Source organism: Lutjanus erythropterus, chromosome 5 (genome assembly GCF_056507025.1).
Source record: "Lutjanus erythropterus isolate fLutEry1 chromosome 5, fLutEry1.hap2, whole genome shotgun sequence".
NCBI lineage: Eukaryota > Metazoa > Chordata > Actinopteri > Lutjaniformes > Lutjanidae > Lutjanus > Lutjanus erythropterus.
The window spans coordinates 22043240-22069085 of NC_139321.1; the positions used below are offsets into that span (position 1 = coordinate 22043240).

At 39.8% G+C, this 25846-nt stretch overlaps 2 protein-coding genes and 3 pseudogenes across 2 annotated transcripts in view; all 5 read right to left on the bottom strand.

Annotated features, from left to right (window-relative positions):
• Window positions 1–14630, bottom strand: part of LOC146326833 (protocadherin alpha-C2-like) — a 199833-nt gene extending 185203 nt beyond the window's left edge. The window contains exon 1 of the mRNA XM_084719169.1: window positions 12261–14630. Within this exon, the coding sequence (XP_084575295.1) occupies window positions 12261–14615 (2355 nt within the window). The 5' untranslated portion in view covers window positions 14616–14630. The remainder of the gene's footprint in view (window positions 1–12260) is intronic.
• LOC146326853 (protocadherin alpha-8 pseudogene) lies at window positions 650–3122 on the bottom strand (annotated as a pseudogene).
• On the bottom strand, window positions 3122–6680 carry LOC146326854 (protocadherin alpha-8 pseudogene; annotated as a pseudogene).
• Window positions 6683–11278, bottom strand: LOC146326855 (protocadherin alpha-8 pseudogene; annotated as a pseudogene).
• An 850-nt stretch (window positions 14631–15480) lies between the features above and the next one.
• Window positions 15481–25357, bottom strand: LOC146326856 (protocadherin beta-15-like). The gene is made up of 5 exons (XM_084718269.1): window positions 22980–25357; window positions 21016–21073; window positions 19244–19698; window positions 15780–16259; window positions 15481–15516 (listed from the first exon to the last, which is right to left on the bottom strand). The coding sequence occupies exons 1-5, from the start codon at window positions 25335–25337 to the stop codon at window positions 15481–15483; spliced, it is 3387 nt and encodes a 1128-aa protein (XP_084574395.1). The 5' UTR covers window positions 25338–25357.
• Window positions 25358–25846: the final 489 nt, after the last annotated feature.

Below are 25846 nucleotides of genomic sequence, written 5' to 3' on the forward strand. Positions count from 1 at the left end.
ATTGTATTTAAATAAGAAAGCAATACAAATCTATTTTAATTTCTTAAAATTTTGTCGTCTATCTTCTCTCTTTTTACCTCCCCTTCCCCCTGGCAAAACAAATTGATTGCTGTTCAATTTGGAGCATGAAAGTAGTACTACTCGGTATGTTCCTTTGACACTGCATTTCTGTATGACATGTTCATGCGTTTCAGCACCATGGACAGCAGTCACGAGTATTCACACAGCTTCTCCTTCTAATGACAAGAGTAGTCCAGTGTTAAAACAATCAAGTCCATGCTTAGTGTTCAAAACACTCAAGAGAAACTTAGCAGCAAGTTCAAAATTTTCAGCCAATTGTTGGTCAGAGGTTAAATTAATATGACACCAAACTACCACAAACTTACTGCCCATTATTTGCACATTTACATCTCTTAGTAAAACGGCCAATCATTGTGATTAATAAGACAATAGAAATCAAAAGAAACTTATCAAATCCATTAAGACTTCTCCACAGTGCATCACAGTTGACAAAAAGTATTGCAAGTTTTTTTTAATATATTTGGTTCTGTTCTTTGTCCGAAATGTTTTAGGGACTTGATAAAAAGGAAATGTCAACAAAACGCTATCCAATATACTGCACTCTTGTAAACATATTAAATAAAACCTCTTAAATTCTTACCTCACCAGATCCCCTCCTCCTGTCAGGCAGTACTAGTGTATTCGCATGGCTGCCCGGGACTATAGTAGATCCTATACTCATTCTTGGTCCAACTAACATGTATCGTTTGTCTCCAGATCTGTACTGGATGCTGTGACACAGTGTCCCATCATAATTAGTCTCTTGTAGATATTTAGAAGTATAGTCTGTGGATTTGGAGCACTGCATTGCAATCAGCACGATGATACTGATGATAAAAAGTACTGAAACTGAGCCCAAAGTTATCATCAGATAAAAAGTCACATTGTCCTCCTCGTCAACTTTAGTTGCACTTTTAACATCAGAAGCAGCAAAAGCCTCTTTGGGCTCCACAACTTTGACAATGACAGTAGCTGTTGCTGAGAGTGAAACGTTCCCATTGTCTTTGACCAGTATGACCAGTTTATGCTCAGCCTCGTCTGTCTCTGTGAATGATCGAAGTGTTCTGATCTGTCCTGTATAGCGGTCCAAACCAAAGAGACTGTGGTCAGTAACTTCCTGCAGTGAGAAGAGTAACCAGCCGTTATATCCTATATCAGCGTCATAAGCTCTGACTTTAGTCACCAAGTGTCCTGCGTTGACATTGCGGGGAATCTCCTCCACACCTTCAGCAGAACCGTTGGAGCTGAGTGGATACAGGATGACTGGAGCGTTGTCGTTCTGATCCAGAATGAAGACGTTGACTGTGACGTTGTTGCTTAGTGACGGAGTTCCAGAATCTGTGGCAACAACTTGGAACTGGAACTTTTTCAGAGTTTCAAAGTCAAAACTCTTGAGAGCGGATATTTGTCCGTCATCAGAATTTACATTTAGGAAAGATGTTACGCCATTTGCTCTCGCAATATAATAAGAAATGGCTGCATTGTCATTGACGTCTTTGTCAGTTGCGCTTACAGAGAATATTGACGCTCCAGCAACATTATTCTCTGACAGATAAAACTGTAATGGATTTTGTTGGAAATGTGGACTGTTGTCATTCACATCTGATATCTGAATGTTGAGGGTTTTAAAAGTAGATAATTGAGGTTCACCACAGTCAGTGGCTTTGATTGTTATTTCATAATATGACACCTCCTCTCGGTCCAAAATTCCCTTAGTGACAATAGAATATATGTTCTCCTTATATGAAGGTTTTAATTCAAAAGGCACTTCTGAGGTTATGCTTGATATTATTTTTCCATTCACGCCGGAGTCTTTATCTGTCATACTAAGTAATGAAATAACTGTTCCAGGTTTCGAGTCTTCAGACACTGTATTTGACAGTGATGTGACTTCTATTTCTGGTGGATTATCATTGGCGTCTATTATTTTTATGATGACTCTACATTCACCTGTCAGTGGAGATGCCGCTTTGTCTGATGCCTCAACATCAAGTTTGTAAATGTCACTTTCTTCATAGTCCACTATTCCTTTTACTTTAATTTCCCCGGTTAGTTTGTCCAGATCAAAAATGTCATAAATTTTTCGCCTCAAGGTTTTTCCCAGGCTGTATTCAACTTCCCCGTTCGTGCCTTCATCTGGATCTGTTGCATTCATTCTAAATATTGAAGTACCGACTGGAACATTCTCCTGTATTGAAATTTGATAAATTTCCTGACTAAATATCGGTCGATTATCATTAATATCAAGAACAATAATAGAAACATTTAGTGTAGCTGATTTCGGAGGTTTACCTCCATCAACTGCTGTAACCAGCAGCGTGTACTTGTCCGTCTGTTCTCTGTCTAACGATTTCTTCAGCACTAAAAATGGTATTTTATCATCATCGCTTTGACGGATATCTACTTCAAAATGTTCATTTGATGTTAAAATGTATGTACGAATAGAGTTAATGCCAGCATCCGGATCACGAGCAGTGTGCAGCTGAAATCGTTTACCTGGTAATGTTTGTTCACCTATTTCAAATGTCTGTTCTCTTTCAGGGAAAGTAGGAGAATGATCATTTACATCAGTAATTTCTACGATCACATAGTGTATTTCCAAAGGATTTTCAACAAGGATTTTTAGCTCTATTAGACAAGCACCGCTGCCCTGACAGAGCTCCTCTCTGTCAATATGCTTGTGGACGTACAATGCCCCATTATTCTGGTTTACTTCAAAAATTGTGTCCTTACTTCCAGACACAAGACGGAACCGTCGGTCAGTCAAAGAGGCGATGTCAAGGCCAAGATCCTTCGCAACATTTCCAACAACAGTTCCATCTTTCACCTCCTCAGGAATCGAGTATCTTATCTGAGCCAAAGCCTGTTTTCCGAACAGCAGCAGTAGAGCCAAATGAAAAGCAAACCAGTAGCAGTCCCTTGTTTGATTTTTTGCATCGATCCCCATCGTTATCCAACAACGGACAGGAGTCTGTTATTGTGACAAATAAATATTTATGTCCAACTCCTTGAATATCGCATCTTAACAGAACCCGTGATTTCATATGCCGATGTGCTTCTTTCAAGTGCTGTCTTTGCTGTACTAAAACGACAAACAAAAGGATCATGAAGGGAGGGACTAAGTCGTTTGTGGTTTCCTAGTGTAATAGTGACACCCAGAGGTATTTATTGACAACTAACTTCATCACTTGGTCTTCTTCTTCTCGAAAGAAAATATTCAGAGCCGTGAGAAAAGATTTTTTTTTGTATTACGTGCCTTGATAAACCAACAGAATTTCAGCTTTTTAATAACGTTCTAGGTTTCGTTCTTCCTTTCTCGCTCACTCGCTCTCCCTGTTAAACAATACAGTTTGAAGCGATGTATTCTTTCATTTGGCTTGAACCTACCAATGACCTGCTTACTTGACCATTAAAATGAAACCATTCATCGTGCTAATTTAATATTTCATTAGACATCACTGATGTGTTCGTGCGTTTCAGCACCAGGGACAGCAACCATATGTCGTTGCACAACCTTTCTCTTTAAGTCTAGCAGTTGATTTTATAATTATTGAAACAACTCCCTGTATAGGGCCTTAACTTAAATGCCACTTCAACAAAGATGTCAACCAGGTTCTGGCTGGAAGTTTCTGTGACCTAACAAGAATTCACCACCTATCCATTGCCTTGCAGACTGGTAATCAGTCAACTTTTCATTTCGGCACCATGGGCAGCGATAACAATGAAGAACAAGGCTGTCCGTTTTAAAAGAATTAGCTTTTTTGTACTTCGGATATTTTGGTATATGCAATGGCTATGAGTGTGCATGAACAGGAGACACAAACAGTCGAAGTGGAGCAGAAAACAGTTGCCTTTGTAGACGGAGCGACAGTAGACACATTCCTTATTTTGCTACATTGACCTAAATTTTTACATATAACCAGCAGCATGACAATTGAGAGACTCAAAAATAACAGAAGCAAATCTCTTAGAATGCACACAAGACAACAACACATTCACAAAGTGCTATTTCAGTGTGTTGATATATACTTTGGCAGTTCGCCATGCAAGGGCTTTAGGGATGTGCTTTGAAAATATCTTCGAACAATTCATAAGTAAAAAACTGTACGCTTGTAAGCCTATTTCATAAAAATTTATTGTCAAAGTCTTACCTCTCCAGATCCCCTCCTCCTGTCAGGGAGCACCAGAGTATTCGCATGGCTGCCCGGGACTATAGTAGATCCTATACTCATTCTGGGTCCAACTAACATGTACCGTTTGTCTCCAGATCTGTACTGGATGCTGTGACACAGTGTCCCATCATAATTCGTCTCTTGTAGATATTTAGAAGTATAGTCTGTGGACTTGGAGCACTGCATTGCAATCAGCACAATGATACTGATGATAAAAAGTACAGAAACTGAGCCCAAAGTTATCATCAGATAAAAAGTCACATTATCCTCCTCGTCAACTTTAGTTGCACTTTTAACATCAGAAGCAGCAAAAGCCTCTTTTGGCTCCACAACTTTGACAATGACAGTAGCTGTTGCTGAGAGTGAAACGTTCCCATTGTCTTTGACCAGTATGACCAGTTTATGCTCAGCCTCGTCTGTCTCTGTGAATGATCGAAGTGTTCTGATCTGTCCTGTATAGCGGTCCAAACCAAAGAGACTGTGGTCAGTAACTTCCTGCAGTGAGAAGAGTAACCAGCCGTTATATCCTATATCAGCGTCATAAGCTCTGACTTTAGTCACCAAGTGTCCTGCGTTGACATTGCGGGGAATCTCCTCCACACCTTCAGCAGAACCGTTGGAGCTGAGTGGATACAGGATGACTGGAGCGTTGTCGTTCTGATCCAGAATGAAGACGTTGACTGTGACGTTGTTGCTTAGTGACGGAGTTCCAGAATCTGTGGCAACAACTTGGAACTGGAACTTTTTCAGAGTTTCAAAGTCGAAACATTTTAGAGCGGATATTTGTCCATTATCAGAATTTACATTTAGGAAAGACATTATATCATTCTGACTCCCTTCTCTCATTATATGATATGAAATCGCGGCATTGTCATTCAAATCGTTGTCTGTCGCTGTTACAGAGAATATTGACTTTCCAGGAACATTATTTTCTACTAGATAAAACTCTAAAGGGGTCTGTTCGAAATGTGGACTGTTGTCATTTACATCTGAAATCTGAATGTTCAGTGTTTTAAAAGTAGATAAGGGAGGTTCACCACAATCAGTGGCTTTTAATATTATTTCATAATGTGACACTTCTTCTCGATCCAAAAATATCTTCGTGACAACTGAATATGTGTTTTCCTTATAGGATGGTTTTAATTCAAAAGGTACGTCATTCGATATGTGTGAAATTATTTTTCCATTCACACCAGAGTCTTTATCCCTTACACTAATAAGTGAAATAACTGTGCCAGGTTTTGAGTCTTCAGACACTGTATTTGACAGTGACGTGACTTCTATTTCTGGTGGATTATCATTGACGTCTTTTATCTTTATAATGACTCGACACTCGCCCGCTAATGGAGGTGTTCCTTTATCCGATGCCTCAATATCCAGTTCATATACGTCGTTTTCTTCATAGTCCACTATTCCTTTTAGACTAATCTCCCCAGTTAATTTGTCCAACTCAAAAATATCATAGACTTTTTTCTTCAGAGTTTTTCCAAGACTGTATTCAATTTCGCTGTTGCTGCCTTGGTCGGGATCCGTCGCATTCATTCTAAATATTGAAGTACCCACTGGAATATTTTCTTGTATTTCAATCTGGTAAATCTCCTGACTAAACACTGGACGGTTATCATTACTATCAAGGACAATGATAGAAACATTTAGAGTTCCTGATCGTTGAGGTTTACCTCCATCAACTGCTGTAACCAGTAGTGTGTGTTTGTCCGTCTGTTCTCTGTCTAACGCTTTCTTCAGCACTAAAAACGGTATCTTACCAGCATCGCCTTGACGAATATTTACTTCAAAATGTTCATTTGATGTTAAAGTGTATGTACGAATAGAGTTAATTCCAGCATCCGGATCACGAGCAGTGTGCAGCTGAAATCTCCTTCCTGGCAGTGTTTGTTCAGCTATTTCAAATGTCTGTTCTCTTTCAGGGAAAGTAGGAGAATGATCATTTACATCAGTAATTTCTACGACCACATAGTGTATTTCCAAAGGGTTTTCAACAAGGATTTTTAGCTCCATTAGACAAGCACCGCTGCCCTGACAGAGCTCCTCTCTGTCAATATGCTTGTGGACGTACAATGCCCCATTATTCTGGTTTACTTCAAAAATATGGTCATCACTTCCAGACACAACACGGAACCGTCGGTCAATTAACGAGTTGATGTCAAGGCCAAGATCCTTCGCGACATTTCCAACAACAGTTCCATCTTTCACCTCCTCAGGAATCGAGTATCTTATCTGAGCCAAAGCCTGTTTTCCGAACAGCAGCAGTAGAGCCAAATGAAAAGCAAACCAGAAGCAGTCCCTTGTTCGTTTTTTTTTATCGTTCCCCATCATTATCCAACAACACGTGCACACAAGAGCTGGTTTCTTCGACAAAAACAATTATGTCCAACTCCTTGAATATCGCATTTTTACGCAACGTGATTCCATATGCTGGTATGCTTGTTTCAAGTGCTGTCTTTGCTGTACTAAGATGACAAACAAAAGAATGGTGAAGGGAGGGACTAAGTCGTTTGCGGTTTCCCAATGTTATAGTGACACCCAGAGGTATTTACTGAGAACAAACATTACCACATATTCAATTTCAGAAAATATTTCAACAACCATTTTAATGTTTCTGTCTATCACCTTCTCGCAATCCCTATATATCCCTGTGTATATATATATATATATATATATATATATATATATATATATATATATATATATGTGTGTGTGTGTATGTGTGTGTGTATACACAGACACATATGTATACATATGTGTGTGTGTATGTTTGTATACATGATACAAACATACACTCATACACATGCACACACACTTGAGGACAAAATTATTAGCCCCCATATGCAATTTAAAGTTTTTTTCAAAGATTTCCTTCCTAAGTACTTTTCTAACAGAGCAAGGATTATTCAAGATAGCATTTCTAACCATACTAGTTTTCTTTAGAAAGCATAAATAATTTCCATTTGCACACAATAACAGAATTATTTCAGGAAAAAAAATTACCATGGTCAGTATTTTCAGCCTTCTTAAGAACTGACCGTTTTATCGAGTCATAGCACAAACCACTGTTGTACAATGATGTGCTTTAATTTTGTAATGCTCAAAGCTTGTAAAATCACGTTAAAACTGAGGATTATCTTCCAATTTACACACAGTATAAAAACTTCAGTAAGGGTTTAAGCTGTCACTTGAGAAAGCACCATGCCAAAAACGAAATCGGTTCAGACTTGAGAAAAAGAATTGTTGATGCCCACAAAGCAGGAGAAGGATATACAAAGTTATCATAGCATTTTCAAGTGTCAAGAACTGACAGAACTGAGAGCCATTCAGTACAGAACAAGCCTGGCAGAGGTAGGAAGTGAAAGATTTCAAAGTCTCTGGAAAGAAAACTAGTGAGAGATGTGTCTAAAGACCCCAGAACAACTGCCAAGACACAAATAAATTACTTAGCCAAGTCAGGAATTGTAGTCTCAAAGAAGACAATCACTAGAGCTCTGCACAGGAATAGACTGCGAGGCTACAGACCAAGAAAAACTGAATTATGCTAAGGACAACCTGGAGAAAGATTATGTATACTGGAAGCGGGTCCTTTGGTCAGATGAGATGAAACTACAGCTCTTTGGCCACAGAGACGTTGCTTATGTTTGGAGAAAGAAGAGAGAGGCGTATAACCCAAAGAACACCGTCCCCACAGTGAAAAATGGTGGTGGGAGTATTATGCTATAGGGATGCTTCAGTGCGCCTGGAACTGGGAATCTCGTCAAGGTGGAAGGAATCATTAAGAAAGAAAAATATGTTAAAATTTTGAAAGAAAACCTCAAACAGTCAGCAGCAAAACTGGGTCTGGGTTGTCGGTTTGTCTTCCAACACAACAACGACCCAAAACATACGTCACTCCTGTTGAAGAACTTCCTCCAGAAGACCAAAGTGAACGTTACTTACTGGCCTGCACAAAGCCCTGACTTGAATCTCGTTGAAAATCTGTGGTGTGAACTGAAGACCAAGGTACATGCCAGTAGACCATCAAATCTGGAAGAGGTCTAATAATTTCATCCTCATATACATATATATCACAGGCTACTGAGCTATGTAGCCAGATCTCCTATTTTGCAACACTGAACTGTATTGTTACATACCATTCTAAATTAAAAACGCAGCTTTTGTGATACACCAGACCATAAAATAGCAACAAATCTTTTCGAACTGGTACGAAACAACAACAAACTCAAGAAATATTTGAGTTTGTTGTGAGTTATTTCTGGTGCTGATATTTGTACAAGTGGATTTAGAGACACCATAAGGATAAATCTTTGAACAATGCGGAACAAAAAATTGTATTTTTGTAAACATATTGCGTTAAACTTTGTTGTTACATCTTACCTCTCCAGATCCCCTCCTCCTGTCAGGAAGCACCAGAGTATTCGCATGGCTGCCCGGGACTATAGTAGATCCTATACTCATTCTGGGTCCAACTAACATGTACCGTTTGTCTCCAGATCTGTACTGGATGCTGTGACACAGTGTCCCATCATAATTAGTCTCTTGTAGATATTTAGAAGTATAGTCTGTGGATTTGGAGCACTGCATTGCAATCAGCACGATGATACTGATGATAAAAAGTACTGAAACTGAGCCCAAAGTTATCATCAGATAAAAAGTCACATTGTCCTCCTCATCAACTTTAGTTGCACTTTTAACATCAGAAGCTGCAAAAGCCTCTTTGGGCTCCACAACTTTGACAATGACAGTAGCTGTTGCTGAGAGTGAAACGTTCCCATTGTCTTTGACCAGTATGACCAGTTTATGCTCAGCCTCGTCTGTCTCTGTGAATGATCGAAGTGTTCTGATCTGTCCTGTATAGCGGTCCAAACCAAAGAGACTGTGATCAGTAACTTCCTGCAGTGAGAAGAGTAACCAGCCGTTATATCCTATATCAGCGTCATAAGCTCTGACTTTAGTCACCAAGTGTCCTGCGTTGACATTGCGGGGAATCTCCTCCACACCTTCAGCAGAACCGTTGGAGCTGAGTGGATACAGGATGACTGGAGCGTTGTCGTTCTGATCCAGAATGAAGACGTTGACTGTGACGTTGTTGCTTAGTGACGGAGTTCCAGAATCTGTGGCAACAACTTGGAACTGGAACTTTTTCAGAGTTTCAAAGTCAAAACTCTTGAGAGCGGATATTTGTCCATTATCAGAATTTACATTTAGAAAAGATGTCATATCGTTATGACCGCCCTCTCCTCTAATTATCCGATACGACACTGCAGCATTGTCGTTTAAGTCTTTATCAAATGCGCTCACTGAAAAAATTGATCCACCAGGAGCATTGTTCTCTGTTAAATATAATTCAAGAGGACTGTGTGAGAACTCTGGCATGTTATCATTCACATCTGACACCTGAACACTCAAAGTTTTAAATGTAGAAAGTGGAGGCTCTCCATAGTCAGTAGCTGTTATGGAAATTTCATAATGTGACACACTTTCTCTGTCCAGTGTTTCTTTTGTCACTAATGAATACATATTCTCTTTGAACGACGGTTTTAATTCAAATGGTACATTCCCCGTCAGACTGCACATGACTTTGCCATTCAGACCAGAATCAATATCTGTAACACTAATAAGAGAGATCACAGTCCCATGTTTAGAATCCTCTGGTATCATGCTTAATATTGATGTTACCTCTATTTCTGGTTCATTGTCATTGACATCTTGAATCTTGATTATGACTCTACAGTCCGTTGTCATCGGGGGCTGACCTCTATCAGAGGCTTGGACGTCTAACTTAAAAACATCAGCTGTCTCATAATCAATTTGTCCATTAACTCGAATTTCGCCCGTATGTCTGTCGAGACTAAATAGCTTTAGCACATTGGAATTAATTTCACTTCCAAAGGAATACTCCACATCCCCATTAGTTCCCTCATCTAGATCAGTTGCTTGGACTTTTATTACAACCGTATCCGAAGCAACATTTTCTTGTAATATCACAGAATAGACCTCTTTCGAAAAAGTAGGTCTGTTATCATTGATATCAAGAACTTTTATGGTAAGATTAAGATTCGCTGATTTTAACGGTGTCCCTCCATCCATAGCAGTTAAAATCAAGCTGTGGTTTGTTTTTTGCTCTCTGTCCAAATGTCTCTGCAGCACTAAGAAAGGGATTTTATCTTCTCCCCTATCTCGGATTTCAAGCTGAAAATGCTCGTTCTGACTAAGTTTATAGCGCTGGACGGAATTTATTCCAACATCTGGATCTAGGGCTCCTGGTAATTGAAAACGTGCTCCTGGTAAAGTGTTTTCTGCTATTTCTATAACCTTTTCTTTCTCGACAAATGTCGGTGCATGGTCGTTTGCATCCGTTATTTCCACTGTGACATAATGGATTTCAAGTGGATTTTCAACAACGATTTTGAGATCTATTAAACAAGCACCATTCCCATCACACAGCCGTTCTCGGTCGAGATTCTTATCAACATACAAAACCCCATTGTTCGGATTTACCTCAAGCAGCGCGTCCTGAGCTCCAGACACAATACGAAAACGCCTGTTCGTCAAGGTACTAACGTCAAGGCCCAAATCTTTGGCCACATTTCCAATGATAGCTCCCACTTTAACTTCCTCTGGAGTGGAGTATTTTATTTGAGCTAAAACCAGCTCCCCAACGCAAAACAGCAGAGAAAAAAGCAGTGGGCGCGACCAAGACATCATTTTGCCCCTTTGTCCTTTGTCTTCTTTGGTGTAATCATTTGAAACAGCATCCACAAATTTCTTCGACTTAAAATACTTCCAGTCGTTCTGAGATTAAATATCAGAAAACCACGTTCATGTAAGAAGGGTACAGATCAGAAGCCGAAACGATGTCACTCTTTGTGGCCGAGCTGAAAACACATTTGAAAGGGGCAGAGTCTATTTTGACTAAAGCCTTAGCAAATCCCTACTGTAACACTGACGCCCAGTGGACAATCCGATCCTTTCAGTTTATATGAAGGCGACAGAGAATTAAAAAGAAAAAAAAAAAAAAAACATGATTGCACTGAACAGAAATTTATCTCATACTAAGTTGCTCCATGATCAAAATTGAAAATTCAAACCACCCTCCCTATAAGGCAAGCATATCATTAGACAGCTAAGAGCAAATGAAACGAACCGTTTTTAAAAGCTTAATTATCCAGAAGCCAGTGGTTGGTCACTGGCCACAGTACCTTTTAACCGTTGGGCTGTGGTAGAACAGGAGGTACTTGAAACAAATGTTCAGCACCATAGACAGCGCAAATAACTTGTTAACGACAAGTTATAAAAAGGAGCTGACTCTTCTAGCTTAAACATAAAAGCCCGACTTGAAAATCACCACAGCGTGACGAAACATATCACCTCTACACATCAGTATTAATCACAAAATGTGTTATTCTGGTAACAGTGCTGGACTAAATAGTTTTGTGAGGGAACGGACGAACTTGGAAGTTACATGGCAATTCTTAATCCCGTTGGTGCTTATGGACCTTTAAGAATTCAGCGTTTAAACCCATGATGACGATGGTCATTTTGTTTGACAAGGACCGTATGCATAGAATTTGTCCAGATGAAGCGGAGAGGAAACACTATAGTGGAAAATGTTATAACGTTGATGGAGTCATTGCCTTTCAGCACCACGGACAGAGACCTGAACCAGTAATCATACAAATGAACAGAAAAACCACTAACGTCAGATCTTCCTGTTGGTTATATTTTATGAGTCGGACACTATCGAAATTTCAGAGATACTCCCTAGACAGACACGCCTCTATATAGTTTATTTCTTCCTTGCGATTATATTTGGGAGGACTAAACCAAATGATTTCTGTACTGTAGACGTCACTCATAATCAGCAGATGTTTTTTGAAATGGAAGGCAGATAAGACACAACAAGACAAAGGGAATAAGGCTAGGTAGCGTTGGAAACTAGTGACTTTAGAAGTGTGATTTTAAAAAATGAGCAATAACAAGACGGAATCGTATATCACATTATTGTTAAGCTCTTACCTCTTCAGAAGTTCGTCTCCTGTCAGGGAGCACCAGAGTATTCGCATGGCTGCCCGGGACTATAGTAGATCCTATACTCATTCTGGGTCCAACTAACATGTACCGTTTGTCTCCAGATCTGTACTGGATGCTGTGACACAGTGTCCCATCATAATTAGTCTCTTGTAGATATTTAGAAGTATAGTCTGTGGATTTGGAGCACTGCATTGCAATCAGTACGATGATACTGATGATAAAAAGTACAGAAACTGATCCCAAAGTTATCATCAGATAAAAAGTCACATTGTCCTCCTCGTCAACTTTAGTTGCACTTTTAACATCAGAAGCTGCAAAAGCCTCTTTGGGCTCCACAACTTTGACAATGACAGTAGCTGTTGCTGAGAGTGAAACGTTCCCATTGTCTTTGACCAGTATGACCAGTTTATGCTCAGCCTCGTCTGTCTCTGTGAATGATCGAAGTGTTCTGATCTGTCCTGTATAGCGGTCCAAACCAAAGAGACTGTGGTCAGTAACTTCCTGCAGTGAGAAGAGTAACCAGCCGTTATATCCTATATCAGCGTCATAAGCTCTGACTTTAGTCACCAAGTGTCCTGCGTTGACATTGCGGGGAATCTCCTCCACACCTTCAGCAGAACCGTTGGAGCTGAGTGGATACAGGATGACTGGAGCGTTGTCGTTCTGATCCAAAATGAAGACGTTGACTGTGACGTTGTTGCTTAGTGATGGAGTTCCAGAATCTGTGGCGACAACTTGGAACTGGAACTTTTTCAGAGTTTCAAAGTCAAAACTTTTTAGGGCAGTGATGTGACCGTTATCAGAATTTACATTCAGGAAAGACATTATGTCATTCTGACTCCCTTCTCTCACGATACGATAAGAAATAGCTGCATTTTCATTTATGTCTTTGTCCGTTGCGCTTACAGAGAATATTGACGCTCCAGCAACGTTATTCTCTGTCAAGTAAAACTGTAATGGATTTTGTTGGAAATGTGGACTGTTGTCATTAACATCTGATATCTGAATATGAAGTGTTTTAACAGTAGATAATTGAGGTTCACCACAATCGGTGGCTTTGATTGTTATTTCATAATATGACACCTCCTCTCGGTCCAAAATTCCCTTCGTGACGATTGAATATATATTTTCTTTATAAGAAGGTTTTAATTCAAAAGGTACGTTTGAGGTTATGCTTGATATTATTTTTCCATTCACGCCGGAGTCTTTATCTGTCACACTAAGTAATGAAATAACTGTTCCAGGTTTCGAGTCCTCAGACACAGTATTTGACAGTGATGTGACTTCTATTTCTGGTGGATTATCATTGACGTCTATGATTTTTATAATGACTCGACACTCACCTGTTAGTGGAGGTGTTCCTTTATCTGATGCCTCAACATCAAGTTTATAAACGTCGTTTTCTTCATAGTCCACTATTCCTTTTACTCTAATCTCTCCAGTTAATTTGTCCAGCTCGAAAGTGTCATGGACTTTTTTCTGTAGAGTTTTTCCAAGACTGTACTCAATTTCCCCATTCGTGCCTTCATCTCGGTCCGTGGCATTCATTCTAAATATTGAAGTACCTACTACAACATTTTCTTGTATTTCGATTTGGTAAATCTCCTGACTAAATATTGGACGATTATCATTACTGTCAAGAACAATAATAGAAACATTTAGTGTAGCTGATCTTGGAGGTTTACCTCCGTCAACTGCTGTAACCAGTAACGTGTGTTTGTCCTTTTGTTCTCTGTCTAAAGATTTCTTCAGCACTAAAAATGGTATTTTATCCTCATCGCTTTGACGGATGTCTATTTCAAAATGTTCATTTGATGTTAAAGTGTATGTACGAATAGAGTTAATTCCAGCATCCGGATCACGAGCAGTGTGTAGTTGAAATCTCCTTCCTGGCAGTGTTTGTTCACCTATTTCAAAGGTCTGCTCTTTTTCAGGAAAGCTAGGAGAATGATCATTTACATCAGTAATTTCTACAGCTACATAATGCATTTCCAGAGGGTTTTCAACCAGAATTTTTAGCTCCATTAGACAAGCACCGCTGCCCCGGCAGAGCTCCTCTCTGTCGATTTTCTTATTGACGTACAGAGCCCCGTTGTCCTGGTTTACTTCAAAAAATGTCTCCTTAGATCCAGATACAACACGGAACCGTCGGTCAATTAACGAGTTGATGTCAAGGCCAAGATCCTTCGCAACATTTCCAACAACAGTTCCTTGTTTCACCTCCTCGGGAATCGAATATCTTATCTGAGCAAAAGCCACGTTTCCGAAAAACAGCAGTAGAGGCAAGTGAAATACAAACAAATAGTACCACATCGGTCGCCTTTGTCCGTCGGTCTCCATTATTGTACTACAGCTCCGTGGAAACACAAGAAAGGCTGTTACAGAGACAAAAAAATGAATGTGTCCAACCCGTTGAATATCGCATAGTTACGAAATGCACAGCATGAATCAGTCGGCTGGCGTTCTCGATTTTAAATGCCTGCCCTGCTCTAAATGACAAAACAAAAGCTTTTTCAAGGGAGGGACAAAGTGTCCTAACGTTTCCCAATGTAACAGTGACACCTGGAGGTCACTAATGGGAATAGACTCTAATTGTCGTAAAGGATATGTATACATTTTTGTCTAAATCATAGTAACTTCCTGTCCTGAAATGTATAAGAGAATGCGCAGCAGATAGGATCTTTAAAGAAAAACACCCCCCCCCCCCCCCTCTCTCTCTGGTTGAGCTAAGGGAAAGTTTTCATAGATTTACTTGCTTTTAGCACAAAGTGTTATTCGATGATGTTCATAATTTCCAACAGGTGTAGTAACAAATATTATTTGAAAACATTGTTTGTAATTATGGGACGCAGTCACAACCAGAGAAATACGTAGTGTTTTTCTCAGTCAAATGTTGCTTGGTATTTAAACAATAAACCTCACACAAACTGCTTGCACACCTCAACAGACACGCCACCAACTTAACACTTTATTTGTAAGAGTTCCTTGGATTTTTTAGAGATCCAACTGTCAAAACCAAACTGCCCAAGCATTCCAAAACAGTCGTGGTTTCTAAATTTATAAGAACTTTCTTTTGGTTAATGACAGAAAAGCCAAATCATTTCGACATCATGAACAGTGATCATAACTATGCAACGAGCTGTATGTGGTGGCACTCGTTCTGTAGGTCTTAAAGTTAGGACTATTGCATAAAAGTAATGCATGATTATACGTTGGGCTTACCTCTCCAGATGCCCTCCTCCTGTCAGGGAGCACCAGAGTATTCGCATGGCTGCCCGGGACTATAGTAGATCCTATACTCATTCTGGGTCCAACTAACATGTACCGTTTGTCTCCAGATCTGTACTGGATGCTGTGACACAGTGTCCCATCATAATTAGTCTCTTGTAGATATTTAGAAGTATAGTCTGTTGATTTGGAGCACTGCATTGCAATCAGCACGATGATACTGATGATAAAAAGTACTGAAACTGAGCCCAAAGTTATCATCAGATAAAAAGTCACATTGTCCTCCTCGTCAACTTTAGTTGCACTTTTAACATCAGAAGCAGCAAAAGCCTCTTTGGGCTCCACAACTTTGACAATGACAGTAGCTGTTGCTGAGAGTGAAACGTTCCCATTATCCTTGACCAGTATGACCAGTTTATGCTCAGCCTCGTCTGTCTCTGTGAATGATCGAAGTGTTCTGATCTGTCCTGTATAGCGGTCCAAACCAAAGAGACTGTGGTCAGTAACTTCCTGCAGTGAGAAGAGTAACCAGCCGTTATATCCTATATCAGCGTCATAAGCTCTGACTTTAGTCACCAAGTGTCCTGCGTTGACATTGCGGGGAATCTCCTCCACACCTTCAGCAGAACCGTTGGAGCTGAGTGGATACAGGATGACTGGAGCGTTGTCGTTCTGATCCAGAATGAAGACGTTGACTGTGACGTTGTTGCTTCGTGACGGAGTTCCAGAATCTGTGGCAACAACTTGGAACTGGAACTTTTTCAGAGTTTCAAAGTCAAAACTTTTTAGCGCAGTAATGTGTCCGTTATCAGAGTTTACATTTAGGAAAGACGTTACTTCATTTCCTCGATTAATATGATAAGAAATTACTGCATTGTCATTCTCATCTTTGTCCGTTGCGCTTACAGAGAATATTGACGCCCCGGCAGCGTTATTCTCTGACAGATAAAACTGTAATGGATTTTCTTCGAATAGTGGACTGTTGTCATTTACATCTGATATCTGAATGTTGAGAGTTTTAAAAGTCGATAAAGGCGGTTCACCGCAATCTGTGGCTTTAATGGTTATTTCATAATGTGACACCTGCTCCCGATCCAAAAATGTATTCGTAACAACTGAATATATGTTCTCTTTGTAGGAAGGCTTTAATTCAAAAGGCACGTCTGAAGTTATGCTCGAAATAATTTTTCCATTGGCACCGGAGTCTTTATCCCTCATAGTGATTAGAGAAATCATTGTTCCGGGTTTAGAATCTTCTAACACTGTATTTGAAAGTGATGTGACTTCTATTTGCGGTGGATTATCATTTATGTCTTTTATCTTTATAATGACTCTACACTCACCGGCTGATGGCGGTTGTCCTTTATCTGATGCTTCAACATCCAGTTTATAAACATCGTTTTCTTCATAGTCCACGATCCCTCTCACTCGGATCTCTCCAGTTAATTTGTCTAACTCAAAAAGGTCATAGACTTTTTTCTTCAAGGTTTTCCCCAGATTGTACTCAATTTCACTATTGGTGCCTTCATCGAGATCCGTCGCATTCATTCTAAATATTGAAGTGCCAAGTGGAACATTTTCCTGTATTTCGATTTGATAAACCTCCTGACTAAATGTCGGACGATTATCATTACTGTCAAGAACAATAATAGAAACATTTAGTGTAGCTGATCTTGGAGGTTTACCTCCATCAACTGCTGTAACCAGCAGCGTGTGTTTCTTCTTTTGTTCTCTGTCTAAAGATTTTTTCAGCACTAAAAATGGTATTTTATCATCATCACTTTGACGGATGTCTATTTCAAAATGTTCATTTGATGTTAAAGTGTATGTACGAATAGAGTTAATTCCAGCATCGGGATCACGAGCACTATGCAGCTGAAATCTTCTTCCTGGCAGTATTTGTTCACCTATTTCAAATCTCTGTTCTTTTTCAGGGAAACTGGGAGGGTGATCATTTACATCAGTGATTTCTACTACTACGTAGTGTATTTCCAAAGGGTTTTCAACAATGACTTTTAACTCTATTAGACATGCACCGCTGCCCTGACACAGCTCCTCTCTGTCGATTTTCTTGAGAACGTACAGAACCCCATTGTCCTGGTTTACCTCAAAAAATACATCCTTAGATTCAGACACAACACGGAACCGTCGGTCAGACAAAGACGTGACATCCAGGCCAAGATCCTTCGCAACATTTCCAACCACAGTTTCCTCTTTCACCTCCTCTGGAATCGAGTATCTTATTTCTGCCAAAGCTCGGTTTCCGACGAACAGCAGTAGAGCCAAGAGAAAAGCAAACCAGGAGCAGATCCTTCTTCTAGTTTGTCTTTCGATTCCCATTGTAATCCAACAACACATTTAGATCCGTTACTGCAAAAAATGTCTATATCAAAATCATTGCGTGTGAGGAATATACAAATAGAATAGCACGGTTCTAGCGAGAGGCGAGCTCATTTCGACCGCCTTCTCTGCATTTTTTTTTCTTGGGACAAACAAAAGCTTTGCGAGGGGAGGGACGAAGTTTCGTATGGTTTACCAATGTAATACTGACACCCTGAGGTCATTGGGAGAGTACATGGCAATCAGTATTCTTATTTAAAAATACATCCACCCAATAGAGCGTATGAACCTTTAAGAGTTAATCGTTTGAACACCTGATCAAGATGTTCATTTTGTGTGAGAAAGAGAGTGTGCATGGGATGCTTTCAAATGAAGGAGAGAGAACATTAGTTTAAAACATTACAAGGGGACACTCGCTTTCAGCACCATGGACAGAGCTCTGGACCAGGCGCTTTTTACGGGACGACAGGCGTCCAGCCTCATACTCAGTAGTCCTACAAATAAACAGAAATACCAGAAACTTCAAACCCTTCTATCGGTTGTATTTTGGGTTTTGCATACATGTCTATCAACATATCGCATAAAATCGGCTTAGACAGTTTGCAGTTCTTCCTTGCTGTTATATTTGGAAAGAGTAAACCAAACAATTTCTTTACTGTAGACGTCAGTAATAATCAATGAAGGATTGTGGTGTTTGAAATGGAAGACAATGAACTGTTCTGCGTATTCTAAGTGATTGGTTTTCATTAGCTTACATAGATTTGAAAATGAGAGGTGATGAGTGAAGTGTGGACAAAACTGTGGAACACTAAGGTTCTTGTAGACACAGCAAAACAAAGAAACTAAGCCGTGTGTTGCACTGACTTGCATTACCTAAATTCCCACCCATGTTAACAGCGAACACTGTCCATTGAATGCAGCATCTCTAGATAAAATTAAACTAACGTTATAGTTAATTAAACTTGTAATATGTTCGCGTTTGATTTTGATTGTTTGGTAGTGTTCTGTGTGGGCGACTAGGGACTTTACAGGGACGATAAAAAGGAAAAATATTGAGCAGTGATCGAATACAGTGGCATACAAGCATGTTGTATATCATATTGTTTTCAAGCTCTTACCTCTTCAGAAGTGCGTCTCCTGTCAGGGAGCACTAGTGTATTCGCATGGCTGCCCGGGACTATAGTAGATCCTATACTCATTCTGGGGCCAACTAACATGTACCGTTTGTCTCCAGATCTGTACTGGATGCTGTGACACAGTGTCCCATCATAATTAGTCTCTTGTAGATATTTAGAAGTATAGTCTGTTGATTTGGAGCACTGCATTGCAATCAGCACGATGATACTGATGATAAAAAGTACAGAAACTGAGCCCAAAGTTATCATCAGATAAAAAGTCACATTGTCCTCCTCGTCAACTTTAGTTGCACTTTTAACATCAGAAGCAGCAAAAGCCTCTTTGGGCTCCACAACTTTGACAATGACAGTAGCTGTTGCTGAGAGTGAAACGTTCCCATTGTCTTTGACCAGTATGACCAGTTTATGCTCAGCCTCGTCTGTCTCTGTGAATGATCGAAGTGTTCTGATCTGTCCTGTATAGCGGTCCAAACCAAAGAGACTGTGGTCAGTAACTTCCTGCAGTGAGAAGAGTAACCAGCCGTTATATCCTATATCAGCGTCATAAGCTCTGACTTTAGTCACCAAGTGTCCTGCGTTGACATTGCGGGGAATCTCCTCCACACCTTCAGCAGAACCGTTGGAGCTGAGTGGATACAGGATGACTGGAGCGTTGTCGTTCTGATCCAGAATGAAGACGTTGACTGTGACGTTGTTGCTTAGTGACGGAGTTCCAGAATCTGTGGCAACAACTTGGAACTGGAACTTTTTCAGAGTTTCAAAGTCAAAACTTTTTAGCGCCGAAATGTGTCCATTTTCAGAATTTACACTTAGGAAAGATGTTACGTCATTTCCTCTCGCAATATGATAAGAAATTGCTGCATTGTCATTCACATCTTTGTCCGTTGCGCTTACAGAGAATATTGAGGCTCCAGCAACGTTATTCTCTGACAGATAAAACTGTAATGGATTTTGTTCAAAATGTGGACTGTTGTCATTTACATCTGATATCTGAATGTTGAGAGTTTTAAAAGTAGATAATGGAGGTTCACCACAATCGGTGGCTTTTATGGTTATTTCATAATGTGACACCTGCTCTCGATCCAAAAGTCCCTTCGTGACAACTGAAAATATATTCTCCTTGTAAGAAGGTTTTAATTCAAAAGGCACGTCTGAAGTTATGCTCGAAATAATTTTTCCATTGGCACCGGAGTCTTTATCCCTCATAGTGATTAGAGAAATAATTGTTCCAGGCTTTGAGTCTTCAGACACTGTATTCGAAAGTGATGTGACTTCTATTTCCGGTGGATTGTCGTTGACGTCTAAGATTTTTATAATGACTCGACACTCACCTGTTAGTGGAGGTGTAGCTTTATCTGATGCCTCAACATCGACCTTATGAATGTCATTTTCTTCGTAGTCCACTGCTCCCTTTACTCTGATTTCACCGGTTAATTTGTCCAATTCAAAAATGTCATAGACTTTTTTCTTGAGAGTTTTTCCAAGACTGTATTCAATTTCGCTATTTGTTCCTTCATCGGGATCCGTCGCATTCATTCTAAATATTGAAGTCCCGACTGGAACATTTTCTCGTATTTCAATTTGATAAACCTCCTGACTAAATATCGGTCGATTATCATTAATATCAAGAACAATAATAGAAACATTTAGTGTAGCTGATCTTGGAGGTTTACCTCCATCAACGGCTGTAACCAGTAGCGTGTGTTTGTCCTTTTGTTCTCTGTCTAAAGATTTTTTCAGTACTAAAAATGGTATTTTATCATCATCGCTTTGACTGACATCTATTTCAAAATGTTCATTTGATGTTAAAGTGTATGTACGAATAGAGTTAATTCCAGCATCCGGATCACGAGCAGTGTGCAGCTGAAATCTCCTTCCTGGCAATGCATGCTCTGCTATTTCTAGTCTCTGTTCTTTTTCGGGGAAACTAGGAAAGTGATCATTCACATCAGTAATTTCTATGACTGCGTAGTGTATTTCCAAAGGGTTTTCGACAATTACTTTTAACTCCATTAGACATGCACCGCTGCCCTGACACAGCTCCTCTCTGTCGATCTTCTTATTAACGTAGAGAAACCCAGTGTCCTGGTTTGCCTGAAAAAATACATCCTTAGATTCAGAGACAACACGGAACCGTCGATCAGACAAAGACGTGACATCCAGGCCAAGATCCTTCGCAACATTTCCTACAACAGTTCCCTCTTTCACCTCCTCTGGAATCGAGTATCTTATTTCTGCCAAAGCTCGGTTTCCGACGAACAGCAGTAGAGCCAAATGAAAAGCAAACCAGGAGTAGATCCTTCTTCTAGTTTGTCTTTCGATCCCCATCGTCATTCAGCAACACATTAATGCACAAAAGTTCGTTAATGCAATAAATATCTATGTCAAAATCAATGTATGTCGCAAACCTACAAATAGAAGAAGATTCCCTTCGGAGCCAAGCTCATTTCAAACGCCTTCTCTGCATTTTTTTTCTTGGGGCAAACAAAAGCTTTGTGAGGGGAGGGACAAAGTTTCTTATGGTTTACCAATGTAATACTGACACCCAGAGGTCACTGGGAGAACACGAGGTAAAGTATAATTTTATTTTAAAATGAATATACCCAGTGGAGTGTATGCACCTTTAAGACTTCCGTGTTTGAACACATGATCAAGATGTTTCTGTTGTGTGACAACGAAAGTGTACATACAATGTCTGTAGATGATGTGGATAATACATATTAGTTTAAGGTCCTATAAATTCTATAGTTAACGGACTTAGTTTCCTTAATTAAATATCTTTGTACACTATGTCCTGTGTAAACGAAAAAAAAGCAACCGCGTTTCAGCACCATGGACAGAGATCTGAACCAGGCGCCTTTTTCTTAACAAAAGTAGTTCAGCCTCATGCTCAGTACTCATACAGATCAACGGAAACGCTAGTAGCTTCAGACTTTCCTATTTCTTTCACTTTTAGGATTTGGATGCTTGTTTATAGAAATATCGAAGACTCTTTGCACAAATATAGTTTGGAATTCATAAGTGCTGTTGTATTTGGGAAGAGGACAAAAAAACAAATAATGTCAGCACCGTGGACGGCTGTGATAAGATGGCAAAGGCTGCGGTGAAGGAAATAGATGACAGAACATGAACAGTTTTACCAATTTTAAATGCTTCGACAAAACTATAGGGCAGTGTAGCTCTTGTCGACACAGAAAAGCAGAGACATGAGCATTAACATCTCTTCCCATGAAAATCGTAAACGCTGTACGGTGAATACAGTATCTCTGAAGTCAGACTAACCGGTAAGGATCCAAAAAACAAGCACCACACTTAATCATGCTTGTAAGCAGAGGTGGAGAGAGAGCACTGCTCTGTTCCTTCCTGAAATCTGACTCAACTACAAGTAAAAGAACTGGTGTTGAAAGTATTTAAGAAACAATACAAACTAGTCATCTGAAAAAGTAATAAAAGTATGAGTTACTTTAACCGTTGATGTTTAAAGCATTATCAATGGGAGGTATTTCATCGAAAAGGGTTTCTGTTTCTCCAAATATTCATTTTTATTTACTTCCAACTCCTGTGGTGTTCCAAACCTGTGCCTGCTGTAGCGTAGTTTTCATACTTGTCATTGTTTTCTTTAGCCTATTTCCCCTACTGGCTACAAAAACACAGATGAAATGTTTGGTTATTAAATCAGATCGCAAGCCGAGTAGTGCATTGTCATTTCAAAAGTAAGTCGAGTGCATACAGGAATGCATACTTAAGGACGAGAACAGATTGACAAGAACAAGTAGAAGTACAAACACCCAAACAACGACTCAATTACAGCAGTTCGAGTAGTTCTAATGAGTTTTCTTTACCTCTGCTTGTAAAGTCGGCTTCTATGATCGAGTTTAATGAGTTGATGAGTTAGTTTACAAAGGCGCTAAAGAAGGGAAATCTGTTATTGACCACAAAGTAATGATGGAAGGGAAGTCATATTAACATGTCATTTCTCATGTTGTTTTCAAGCTCTTACCTCTTCAGAAGTTCGTCTTCTGTCAGGAAGCACCAGAGTATTCGCATGGCTGCCCGGGACTATAGTAGATCCTATACTCATTCTGGGTCCAACTAACATGTACCGTTTGTCTCCAGATCTGTACTGGATGCTGTGACACAGTGTCCCATCATAATTAGTCTCTTGTAGATATTTAGAAGTATAGTCTGTTGATTTGGAGCACTGCATTGCGATCAGCACGATGATACTGATGATAAAAAGTACTGAAACTGAGCCCAAAGTTATCATCAGATAAAAAGTCACATTGTCCTCTTCATCAACTTTAGTTGCACTTTTAACATCAGAAGCAGCAAAAGCCTCTTTGGGCTCCACAACTTTGACAATGACAGTAGCTGTTGCTGAGAGTGAAACGTTCCCATTGTCTTTGACCAGTATGACCAGTTTATGCTCAGCCTCGTCTGTCTCTGTGAATGATCGAAGTGTTCTGATCTGTCCTGTATAGCGGTCCAAACCAAAGAGACTGTGGTCAGTAACTTCCTGCAGTGAGAAGAGTAACCAGCCGTTATATCCTATATCAGCGTCATAAGCTCTGACTTTAGTCACCAAGTGTCCTGCGTTGACATTGCGGGGAATCTCCTCCACACCTTCAGCAGAACCGTTGGAGCTGAGTGGATACAGGATGACTGGAGCGTTGTCGTTCTGATCCAGAATGAAGACGTTGACTGTGACGTTGTTGCTTAGTGACGGAGTTCCAGAATCTGTGGCAACAACTTGGAACTGGAACTTTTTCAGAGTTTCAAAGTCGAAAGTTTTTAGTGCCGAAATTTGGCCATTGTCGGAATTTATACTGATAAAAGATATAAAATCATGTTGACTTCCCCCCCTAACTATGTGATAAGAAATTGCTGCATTGTCGTTTAAATCTCTATCCGTTGCGCTTACAGAGAATATTGACGCTCCAGCAACATTATTCTCTGACAGATAAAACTGTAATGGATTTTGTTGGAAATGTGGCCTGTTGTCATTTACATCTGATATCTGAATGTTGAGAGTTTTAAAAGTAGATAACGAAGGTTCGCCACAATCTGTAGCTTTTATTGTTATTTCATAATATGACACCTCCTCTCGATCCAAAAGTCCCTTCGTGACGATTGAATATATATTTTCCTTATATGAAGGTTTTAATTCAAAAGGCACTTCTGAGGTTATGCTTGATATTATTTTTCCATTGACACCGGAGTCTTTATCTGTCACACTAAGTAATGAAATAACTGTTCCAGGCTTTGAGTCTTCAGACACTGTATTTGACAGTGATGTGACTTCTATCTCCGGTGGATTGTCGTTGACGTCTATGATTTTTATAATGACTCTACACTCACCGGTCAGTGGAGGTGTTCCTTTATCTGATGCCTCAACATCCAGTTTATAAACGTCAAATTCTTCATAATCCACTGCTCCTTTTACTCGAATCTCTCCATTTAATTTGTCCAATTCAAAAATGTCATAGACTTTTTTCTTGAGAGTTTTTCCAAGGCTGTATTCAATTTCGCTATTTGTGCCTTCATCGGGATCCGTCGCGTTCATTCTAAATATTGAAGTACCGACTGGAACATTTTCTTTTATTGCAATTTGGTAAATCTCCTGACTAAATATCGGACGGTTATCGTTACTGTCGAGAACAATAACAGAAACATTTAGTGTACCCGATCTTGGAGGTTTACCTCCATCAACTGCTGTGACCAGTAATAAGTGCTTGCTTATTTGTTCTCTGTCTAAAGATTTCTTAAGTACTAAAAATGGTATTTTATCCTCGTCGCTTTGGCGGATATCTACGTCAAAATGTTCATTTGATGTTAAAGTGTATGTACGGATAGAGTTCATTCCAGCATCGGGGTCACGGGCTGTGTGCAATTGCAGTCTCCTTCCTGGCAATGTTTGTTCAAATATTTCAAATATCTGCTCTTCTTCCGGAAAGCTAGGAGAGTGATCATTTACATCAGTAATATCTACAACGACATAGTGCATTTCCAAAGGGTTTTCAACAAGGATTTTTAGCTCCATCAGACATGCTCCACTATCGTGACAGAGCTCCTCTCTGTCGATTTTCTTATTGACGTACAGAGCCCCATTGTTCTGGTTTACCTCAAAAAATGTCTCCTTAGATCCAGACACAACACGGAACCGTCGGTCAATCAATGTGCTGATTTCAAGGCCAAGATCCTTCGCAACATTTCCAACAACAGTTCCTTCTTTCACCTCCTCAGGAATTGAATATCTTATCTGAGCCAAAGCCTGTTTTCCGACAAACAGCAGTAGAGCCAAATAAAACACAACCAAACAGTATCCCATCGGTCGCCTTTGTTTGTGGGTTCCCATCATTACTATGAAATTCAGAAGAATCACAAGAAAGATAGGTTCTGCGACCCAAAAAAATCTCTATGTCCAACCCGTTGAATATCGCATAGTTACTTTATGCACAACGTGAATCCATCGGCAGACGTGCTTGATTCAAATGACTTCCCTGCTATAGATGAGAAACAAAAGCTTTTCAGGGGAGGGACAGAGTATTTTATCGTTTCCTAATGTTACAGTGACACCCGGAGGTCAGCAAAGGGAAGTAAAAGACTTTATAGGTATATATATATATAGTCAAAGGAACATACGTTTGTGTGCGTGCGTGTGTGTGTGTGTGTGTGTGTGTGCGCGCGCGCATATATACACCGGCCACTACATTAGGTATACCTGTTCATTTGCAAATATCTTATCAGCCAATCACATGGCAACAACTGAATGCATTTAGTCATATAGACATGGTCAAGACGACCTGCTGAAATTGAAACCGAGCATCAGAATGGGGAAGAAAGGTGATTTAAGTTACTTTGAACGTG